The 10,665-nt window shown below is 39.4% G+C and overlaps 2 protein-coding genes across 2 annotated transcripts in view; one reads left to right on the top strand and one right to left on the bottom strand.

Annotated features, from left to right (window-relative positions):
- fam3a (FAM3 metabolism regulating signaling molecule A) overlaps positions 1 to 7,646 on the bottom strand; it is an 11,752-nt gene extending 4,106 nt beyond the window's left edge. The window contains exons 1-9 of the mRNA XM_010772009.1: positions 7,309 to 7,646; positions 6,749 to 6,780; positions 6,519 to 6,626; positions 6,134 to 6,157; positions 5,896 to 6,022; positions 5,491 to 5,549; positions 5,339 to 5,389; positions 5,138 to 5,222; positions 1,449 to 1,575 (exon numbers count right to left, since the gene is read on the bottom strand). Coding sequence (XP_010770311.1) covers positions 1,449 to 1,575; positions 5,138 to 5,222; positions 5,339 to 5,389; positions 5,491 to 5,549; positions 5,896 to 6,022; positions 6,134 to 6,157; positions 6,519 to 6,626; positions 6,749 to 6,761 — 594 coding nt within the window. The 5' untranslated portion in view covers positions 6,762 to 6,780; positions 7,309 to 7,646. The remainder of the gene's footprint in view (positions 1 to 1,448; positions 1,576 to 5,137; positions 5,223 to 5,338; positions 5,390 to 5,490; positions 5,550 to 5,895; positions 6,023 to 6,133; positions 6,158 to 6,518; positions 6,627 to 6,748; positions 6,781 to 7,308) is intronic.
- A 1,063-nt stretch (positions 7,647 to 8,709) lies between these two features.
- The window catches only part of idh3g (isocitrate dehydrogenase (NAD(+)) 3 non-catalytic subunit gamma), a 7,339-nt gene continuing 5,383 nt past the window's right edge, over positions 8,710 to 10,665 (top strand). The window contains exons 1-3 of the mRNA XM_010772008.1: positions 8,710 to 8,814; positions 9,072 to 9,119; positions 9,438 to 9,449. Of these exons, the coding sequence (XP_010770310.1) occupies positions 8,734 to 8,814; positions 9,072 to 9,119; positions 9,438 to 9,449 (141 nt within the window). The 5' untranslated portion in view covers positions 8,710 to 8,733. The remainder of the gene's footprint in view (positions 8,815 to 9,071; positions 9,120 to 9,437; positions 9,450 to 10,665) is intronic.

Genomic DNA, 10,665 nt, shown 5'->3' with positions numbered 1-10,665 from the left:
CGTACTTGTTGCTGCTCTTAGTGTTTCTTCATTCGCTATTGCTGAACAGCCATAGGCAACAGCATCGGTAAACAAAACAGACTCGGGATTTCACAAAAAACAATTTAAATAATATAAAAGTTGTTCAAATAATAATCACTACCGATGAATAACATAGTGTGGACTTATTTGCAAGTATATAGTAGGTTGCACGTATACCGATAGTTGAAAGGTACCCGCGAGTACCTGCCCGTAAAAATGTTACGATTCTACCGTTTCATTAGTAATCGGTACTCTTATAGATGCGGAAAAGTACTTCCGGTGGAAAGCACCGTTTTAATAAGGCTCGTGTGCTGGTTGACGCGCTCTGCTTCCATCCCTGCACTGCAGCCGTCGCCTTCCAGTCCCCTCCCTCTCAGCACGCTTAAGTGCCTCCCCTCTCTCCGTGCACACCTAGCTGCAGAGCATGTCGGAAACGGAAGCATGGCTGCAAGTGGGAGTGCAACTGCCCGTTATTTCTGTGTTCACTCGCCGCCTCGGCTTTGTTAATAAAAGACGGCACCACCAGACGCGAAATTTGGAAGCATGTTTAGCTACATCTCTGGCAGTGAGGCGCAGCTACGAACCACGAGGCTGTCTGTAAGAATGCTCTTAATTTCGTTTACCCTATCGCATCTTCGTCATTTTTTTTATTTATTGTTCTTCACTTGTTTAAACAGTTTGTTCGTTAACTGGTTATCGGTTCTAGTGTGAACGAGCACAATAATTACATTTAAGACACGTTTCCCTTTTTCTAGAAAAAGTATCCGAAAATAATCCGAATCCAATCTCTCGACTTGCGTATCGCCACACAATGCTTGGCCTCATCCCGTGAAACCACCTAATATTATTCATCTCCGTCGTCCATTACCCACTAGTTCTTAACGAAGTAATTTTGCTACCCTTTATGCATCGCTTTTCAGATCAAATAGTGTTAATTGCTAATGTTTTAATTTCCCTCATCGGTCTTTTGCAGAGGCTTTTACGCTACTATGTTGCCTCTTTCTAGTAGAACAACAGGGAATGGTCTCAGTGGCCGGTATTCAGCTTTCGTCTGTCTGTTTAGCACACATTGACACACTTATGTTGCTTAAATGCTCCTCTACAGGCTACAATCCACTAATGACACACGCCATATTAAAAGGTGTCCATTTGTCATTAACGGGGATCCCCTCTTGTGGATATCTGGTTCATCGGGATGATCCCCCCTCCTGTTTGTACTGCATTTCATTGAATGTCCTGTATCCCCACTTGTCACCCCCTATGAGTACAACACAAAACCCTGATCTGTTTCTGCGCCGGTCCATTTTGCATTGTCTCTTTAATGACACTCGACACAAAACAATTTCCCCCTACATCGTTAACATCAAAAGGGCCTGAGATTTCTACCACTTAGCCCTCCCTGTTCCAGCTTGATAACGTAAACGTACCTGCTCAAGCGGCTTCTGTATTCCAATGCCCTCTGGCTCCAACAAACCCAGCTGTCTCTGGAAGGCCAGCTCCTTCACCTGCCCGTGCTCCCAAAGCTCCCTCAAGTCCGCCGAATCATTGTTCATCCTGACCATATGACGATAAGAAGGTTAAAGAAAAGTTTGAAATGTTTTAAAGGGGGGTGGTTGAGTAGTCTTCGAATGTGTCAGAGCATAAGATAAACCGCTTTCAAGCTACGAAACAAGAGCCCTGTACTACTGACCAACATTTTATGTGGCTAATATGCTTAACTTAAACTGAATATGATTCTGGTTTGCCTCCTCTTTTTAGAAAGTTAGAAGAAGACATACTTTATATCTTCAACAGGAAAATTACTTGTTCATGCCTGGATGTTTTACACACATTACACTAGGGTTGAATACAAGTGGGGGCAAAAAAGATAGTAGTCGCAGTCCACACCAATTGGCCAAGTTTCCCCTTAAAAGATGGAGAGGCCTGCTAATTTTCATCTAGGTATACTCAACTTGAGGACAAATGGGGGGGAAACGTCCCAGAAATCCCATTGTCCTGATTTTTTAAGAATTTATTTGCAAATTAATTCGGAAAATAAGTATGTTGGGTCAATAATCCAAAGTTAATCCCTCATACTTTGGTTATAATACTCTTGTTGGGGCATGACAGGAGGGTCCAAACACGTTTTCCTGTAGTTTTCACGGAATTTTTCAACACACTGTTGGCTGGTATTTTGGCCCATCCCTCCACTGCGATCCTCCTCGAGAAGCGTGGATGGTTCTTTTGAGGGGCCTGTCGCGTGGCAACACCGACCTTCTCCACTCCCCTCCAAAGATTTTTCCTACTGGGTTGATGATTGGAAGAAACTGGGCCCTAGGCCACTCCACTTTGGAAATGCCTTCTTAGAAGCCACTCCTTCCGTTGGCCAGGCGGTCGTGTTTGGGATCCCTGTATCGCTGAAAGACCCACCCCCACGTTTCCATCTTCAATGCCCTTGCTGTGGAAAAGGAACGGTTGTCCACTCAAAATCCTCACGATACCATTGGCCCTATTCATTCTTGTTTCCTTTACCGGATCAGATCCGTCACCTGGTCCTTTGCCAGAAAAACAGCCCCAAAGCATGAATGTTTCCCCAATGCTTATCCACAGATAATGTAATGGAATGTTCATATGGAATCCAAAAACTCAGCATATACCTATTCTACATACCACACGTCTACGTTGAGTATATACAAAAAAAGTTATAAAATATTTGGATTTCATACTAGAAACCATACATGCGAAAAATTCACATCACCCAATCATCATAATCTGGATCAATCCTAAATGCCACACTCCAAATAAACAAAAACCTTCAGCACCGGGCCCTGAGACCATAGTACAGGCTTAACCGAAAGGACACGCAATATAGAGCATGCCGGATTATGAGTCCTGGCCCGAGACAAGTAGATGTCAGGGATTACAACTAAAGGACCTTTGTACTTGTGGGTCCCCGCTCTCCTGCAGGAATAACAATTGGAACATAAGGATACCCACCGTGTGCGTTCTGAGCGAATTAATATTGCTACACCAGTTCTAAAGTGCACTCAATTAAAAAATAAAAAAAAAATGGACGCCACGGGGTGGAAGATCTTGCGTGGAGAAAGAAGAAATAGAGATATAGAAGAACAAACTCCATATCATAATTAAAAAAATTGTACACAAAGTTGTTATAATTCACACCAAGCTGCTTACCTATTTCAGATTCCAGTCTTACCAGCCTGGTGCAGGTCTACAATTTTGTTTCTGGTGTCCTTTGACAGCTCTTTGGTCTTGGCCATAGTGGAGTTTGGAGTGTGACTGTTTGAGGTTGTGGACAGGTGTCTTTTATACTGATAACGAGTTCAAACAGGTGCCATTAATACAGTTAACAAGTGGAGGACAGAGGAGGCTCTTAAAGAAGAAGTTACAGGTCTGTGAGAGCCAGAAATCTTGTTTGTTTGTAGGGGACCAAATACTTATTTTCCACCATAATTTGCAAATAAATTCTTTAAAAATCAGACGATGTGATTTTCTGGATTTTTTTTTCTCATTCTGTCTCTCATAGTTGAGGTATACATAGGATGAAAATTAAAGGCCTCTCTCATCTTTTTAAGTGGGAGAACTTGCACAATTGGTGGCTGGCTAAATACTTTTTTGCCCCACTGTACATGAACATGCACAAACAGAACCACAAGAAAGATAGGAGAGGTGGCAGAGCAGGGGGGGCAGCCAGTGAGCTGGTTCTGCCTTGCTCAAGGGCACCTCGGCAGTGTCCAGGAGGTGAACTGGCACCTCTCCAGCTATCAGTCCACACTCCGTATTTTTTTTGGTCCGATCCTGACGTGAACCGGCAACCCTTCTGTACTCAGGCCTTGTCCTTACAGACTGAGCCACTAAATCACATTTTGGTGACAGCCCCATTACAGAAGGAAATTGCTTTGTATCTGTGCAGTAACTCCTGGCACGCTGACCACCATCTAATGTTGGTAACACAGATAGTATGGCGACAGCAGGAAACAAACAAAGTCGCTGAGAGGCTGAGGCCGGGCCTGTTTGCTACTGTATGACACGCTACAAAAAGCACTTGCTGAGATCAAAACTCTGTTGAATAATAATGTAGTTTAACGAAAACTGGGAGGATCAACTTATTTTCCGTAGACAAAGACATTGTTATAATAATCAAAACAATCCTTAAACTTGCGGTCAACAAAAAGTACAACGACCCCGAGTCACCCTCTCTTCCACACACACCGCACATAACCATGTGACCCAAAGCAACCAAACGATTGCGATCAAACAAATATCTTATACGAATATAAACCATTACCCAAATATAAAACTAGCATAAAACAAAATGTGTATATCAAAATGCATTACTATGTACGTTTCATGGCTCCTACAGATAGGTACCTCGTATAATCCCGTTGACTCTGAGGTGTGGCTGTTCATCTAAGCAAAAAGCTCAGTGGGATCTTTTTGGGTTTGAACACAGCCTTGGAGTTGAATCTTTCCAATTCAACTACTGAAATGTTTTTAAACCTCAAGGCTTCTTGAGAGTAACGGAGGGGTCAACGATCGTGCTCATTTTATAAACAAGAAAGGAATTAGGGTTCACAAATAACCCATTTACCAGACTTAGTGCAATATTAAAAATAACATTCTTGACACAAGGGCACATGATTACCCACAGGGCATTTTGTCAAATTAAAATGTGTGACTGCTCATCTGACCTCCTTTGGTGCCAATTTGAGCTTTTGCTTTTCCCAGCTAATTTTGTAGAGACCTATTTCCTAAATGCACATTACTGTTTTGTAGGATGTCCCCATGTTTCCCAAATGTAATGGGTTCTTCCTTGGCCCCTCCAACCCCCTCTTATCAAGTGTCATGATGAATATAAGAGCAGTAGTTATTCTGTAACACTGCTGAGAGACTAAACAATCAAAGGGGAACCTTCAACATAACCTCCGTGGTGGAGTTAAAAATGATATTCTCTGTAGCAATTCAATGCATTTATATATTAAAATATTTTTCAAGTAATAACATGGAATATCCTTAAGCTAAAGCTGACAATTTTGTCTATGAAACTCACTTTGCAGTGCATGAGGAAAACAAGAGCGCTGTTAGATAGGAACAGAGAGCCAACATGGATTCTTACTTTGTAGCTGCATCATCAAAGGAAGCCACAAACACGAGGGTTCCTTCATGAAGAGGCCGAAGATACTTCAACAGGTCCGAAATATCTGAGAACAAACATCAATCAGATGAGCCATGAACTGTGGTTTATAGCTTGGTATTGCCAAGCCATATGTACCACATGTGAAATATGAACGTTACATTAATGTCTGGTTTTCATTACCTCCTGCCCACATATCAAAACTCTTTGTGTCCAAGAGTTCTCCAGTCACCCCTGGTGCAGAAAACACAAGTTAAATGCTATAATAATTGTACAGAAGCTTCAAATATTAATTCAACATAGTCAGTTCAAAAGATGGATGAGGACACTCTTACCATTAACTAGAGCGATGTTTAGTCCTCTGCCAACGTTGTTCTTCACACTGCTCACTAACCTGTGAGACAGAAACAGGAAAGGATGAAACAGTGGCTAAAGGACCAAAAGGAGAATAATACCTTGCCTAGCGCATACACATAAATGTACACACTAATACACACTGACTGGCAATTGAGAAACAACCACAAATATAATAGGAACCAGGACTGGAGAAAAAAACAAAGAAAAGGGGAACAGACTGAAAGAATATTTTCATTCGTCTCCCAGACAAGCTGGAGCTCTGGTTATGAAAGCACAGAGAGAAAGAGTAGAGTGTGAAACCAAAAAAAGAACGAAAAAGACAGACAGCAGGGGGGACAAAGACATAGATGGACAGAAAGACACTGGTAAGCAGGGAATCTCACATCTTGTCCTCCAAGCAGATCTTAGGCCCGATGACATTGGCAGCACCAGACACCAGGCGGAACGCCAAATGTTTGGCGGGACAGGGGGCTGATAGTCCACATTTATGCTTCCGAGGGCGTGATTCAGCTAGAAATATGAAACATTAGTCAGTGGTGATAAGGATAATTAAAAAACATTATCATGATCAGACTTGATAGGTCAAAGTCATTAAATGTGATTAACTGCTTTCTTACTTACCAGCTGTTGGCTTCTCGCTTGCACCTGTAATACAAAATAAATAAAAATGTCAGACTCAAATGAAATATTTTAAATCTCAAAAAAAGGCTTTCTTGGATCCGAGTATATTTCACATACACATAAACCCTTCTAACCTGTCTTTAGGTTGCCAATATCAATTTGTACCTAAAATAAATGAAAAAGGCCCATCACTGTTTCACAGAGCTAAATGCAATGTTAAAAATTCAAAATAAATTCAATGCTCAATTCTTCAAAACAGAGCAACTCCACAAAGCCTCACATTAAGCTGTTACATCCAGTGAGCAGTAGCCAGTGGTGCTTGATAGATTGTTTGTAACTAATATTTGTATTAATCATTGAATTGTTTCAGAACAACTTCTTATACCAGTGAAGAAACTGCGCATGGATGAGCCGCTCTCCCCTCCGAATAAGGAGTTTGCCAGCAGCCAGGTGAGGCCCACCAGCAGCAGCACAGCCACAGCTCTCAGGGGCCCTGCAGAGAAACAGGAAACACCACATGCATAAGAAAACCACTCGATCAAAAAGTTTATAGTTAGAATTGGCTTTTGTTAGCTTTTTTTTTTATAAAAAATAAATGCAAAAACTAAAACTGACCTGTTAGTCTCATGATTCACCGTCTCATAGACCTAGACAGGGAATTAAAAACAAATTAATATATTAAGTAGATTTCATAATGAGATTTGTCAAAACACTTTGATTATCAAAATATTTTCCATTTGTCATGACAGGCGTTAAAATAAAAATCAGGACAAGAAACTAATCACAATACAATAAGGGATGATTCATCTTATTGTTTGAAATAATGGAATAATACCATTTCATTGTGTAAATTGTTCTTGATTTAAGAAACTTTAAAGAGTTTATTATAAGTAAAATATTGAAGGAAAAGAGTGGTATTCTTTAACCAAAACGGCAGATATAAATAATAAACGAAACCCTATAAATAATAACATAAATCACAATTGTGGGGTGATTTTTTTTCAAATGAGAATGACAACTAACAGAAAGCTTTACATTTTCCATTGTGGCAATGCAAGATGGCTATGCAGAGATGGCGTTTGAAGTAACAAACCAAAAAGGCAACACATGATAACCCTTTGACAACATACTTAATCACTTATATCAAATTACTTAAAAGACACGACATATTTTACCTGTTGTATCAACGCTTGAGGCCAATGCTGCCTTTTCTTTTCACCTCTGTAGTCTGTAATGAACGGTGAAGAGGAGCTGTTGCTCTTGCCTCTCGGGACTTTGCCTATTTCTTACGCTGTTTCCTCATTGAAGCTTCTTTGGTATAAAACACCTCTAAACAAGAAGACAGGCTAAAGTCAAAACGTCTAGTCAACTATGAAGACAACTCCTACTTATCCGCTTTTGGCAAACATGGAACAAAATGCTGGTTTGTTGGTGTCTTCCGGATATATTGCCAACCCAACCCCCAGTCAGAGTCAGTCCCAGGCGGAGCGCACGGAGTCTGCGCGGAGGGATTCTTCTTCTGCTCCTTCTGAGTTGCCAAATTACACCCTGCAATAACGCATTGTGCCCTCTAACGTTACTGTTTGTTAAATTCATTAAAAAAAAAAAATGTATTCACATATTAATGTTGTGCATGAATTACACCAGTTTCTTTATTTCACTCGAGTTATTCAGGTTGAGTAATTAGCGCAGAGAAAACTGATTCTAGGTCCCTGAACAACTTATTTCGTTAAATCCATGCACTGGACAATGAAACCCATGTGTGCTGGTACACAAATTAACCTACCTCACAGCCCGCTTTGTGAATTATTTATAATGTTTGCAAAGTATTGAATACTGAACTAATTGCTGCTGCTGAATCACTGCATGATTTAATTGTCGTGTCCATTATCCTCTATCAGCCAAAGTGCCTAAAATATTTCCCGCATCTCTGCCCTCAATAGCCTTCTGACATCTGAGCTGACGTTTTTACATTTTTCATTCAGGAATGGTTACTCCAAATGCAACTTTCCCACTTTCTGGATCTTTGATTAATCTATAGCTAAATGTGCAGACATGACCTTCATTCTTGTTGAAAAATTATTTTTGAAGATTTATTTTTTGCAAAGTTGTTTATGTGACCAAAATACTTATTATTATTTAACTATTATCTATATTTTGTATTATTATTTTAACAGATCTTTATTGAAGCTTGACTCCCTCCTTGTCACGATATCTACCACTCTATAATGTAATAAATACATATGTACAATTATTTTAAAAAAACTTCCGCATTCACTAGTATTATTTGAAAAGTGTTCTTAGTTAAATATCAAGTGATTTGTGGAGAATTATTTAGTTCCTTGATTTAGTACTTTGATTTGTGCCCTGTTGTTGCCCCTCTTATTATTATTATTATTATTATTATAATTGTCCTTGACACAATTAAACACTTTTTTTTTTCAAATGACCCTCGTATTGTTTTATTTAATTTGTATGTGAGACATGTATGATCTTTATTGTGGGTTTAAAAAATGAAAACCCGTAAATACAATAACATTGTAACTATCGCGCGAGCACAAGCCTAATCTCGTTCAAGCGACCACTGCTTCAGAATCAAGATGGCTGCCCACAGTGCTGTGCTCTCCATGTCCAAAATCTTTAATCCTTTCTGGGGTGGACGCTTCGGAAACACGGTTAAAGTAAGACAAGACACATCGCTGTTGTCACATCGGTTGCAAACGTTGGTGTTTTTCCAGCTCTGTGTGAGAGTGTTGTTATTCTACTGTTAGACTATTTTGTCTGAAGACAAGGTCATATGCTAAAAATCATAACGTTATAGCATGCTTCTTTGACATAATTTAAACTGCACATATTGAAGAGTGTGTTGCATTACAGTTGTGCTAAATAACGCAGACCCTCTGATAATGAAATGCATCTCTCTTTTTCTGCATTTCAGGTATTTGGGACAACTCTGACAAGTCACAGGAATAGGAGCTCACGTAATGTGAGTAAATCAGATTGTATCTGTGGGGTTTAATCTTATTAGAATGAGTAGATGTGATTTTGCCCATTTAAATATAAATGGTATAGGTTCAATAAAAATCACCACTGCTCTATATACTGTATTTCCCAGCTTTATGGCTTTGGGTTAACTTTGGGAGTAGTAAGGTACCCTTGGTAGATGTTTTGGGGGGGTGCTACATATATCTCTCTTGGGGGAAGATAGTTATGATGCCTCCTTACTGCCTGGATTCTTTTATGTGTCATCCAAACTTAACTTTATCTCTTTTCTGCTTTCCTTGGTGTCCATTTTCAACAACAGGGAGACAACATTGTAAGTAACTGACTCTGACGTGTTTGACTAAACATCATTTCATGACTTCACAAACAACACCATTACATTTCTCATTCTAGGGCTGTGTGATGTGGGAAAACAGATCTATAATCTGAAATAACACAAACTGTTGTCATTATTGCTGCTTATTACTGCATGCCTTGTCTGCATGTCATGGATGCAGATGTCAAACAAACACTGACTATATCTGTCTTAGTAGTTATTATCTTAGTTTAATAAAAAGATCGTTCTTTACTCGCAATATAAAAAATCAGCAAAAGCAGCAATGTGATGGCAATGAGAACAAAGTGATATATTGCCCAGCCCTAGATAACACTATCAACTTATTACTGCTTTACATTACTGTCACACATCACGTCCTTGGTGCTTTGCTTTGCTGAACTGTACTTGATATTTTCTTGCCCAATAATTCATTATCCAACATTCAAGTTATTTAATAACATATGCACAACAACAACAACAACAACAACAACAACAGAGAAGCAGTTGTTAGCAATTATCTATAGATTATGTAAATTGTCAACACATATCAAAGTAAGCCACTATTTGTTTCTTTTCACTAAAGTATGAAATCTATGGAAAGGTTTATATTATACTGTTGTTAGTTTGAAAGTGAAAGTTTGATAATCAATCTTAATATATTGTATCATAGTAACTTGGGATGTGCATGAGAAGTCGATTAAACATTGCTATCCTTAACTTATTATAAAAACTATTATTTTTTTAATATACTTCACATGTAAACATCAAACTGACATAATTTGCACTGAAATCAAATGACGTGTCTTTGTATTTTAATAAAAAAGAAAACAAGAGCATTTGTTTTTTAAATGGACAATATTCTGGAAAATGTTAAACAATATAGATGATCAGTGTTTCCCACAGATCGGAAATATACTTGGGGGGGGGGCGTTGAGGTGACGTGCAACAACATTAACCTTTCTGTTGGTCGCTTGTTAGCAGACCCTTCACGCGATGGCAGAGCGAACAGCTACAGGCAGGGCCCATAATGATAGCCCTATAGTTTAAATCTACAACCCACACAAACATATGGAAATGGGTTACTATTTCAAAAAAAAAAAGTATTTACAAATATATTTAGGAACCTATCCACGTGATTTTAAGTGGGGCTCGACCTCAAATTCTCTAGGGTGGTCCGGGGGCATGCCCCCCCCCCCCCCCCCCCCCAGGATTT

The sequence above is a fragment of the Notothenia coriiceps genome, unplaced genomic scaffold (genome assembly GCF_000735185.1).
Source record: "Notothenia coriiceps isolate Sejong01 unplaced genomic scaffold, NC01 NC01_scaffold00010803, whole genome shotgun sequence".
Lineage (NCBI taxonomy): Eukaryota > Metazoa > Chordata > Actinopteri > Perciformes > Nototheniidae > Notothenia > Notothenia coriiceps.
The sequence above is the reverse complement of the archived record's forward strand: the minus strand, read 5'-3'. Positions and strand labels throughout refer to the sequence as shown.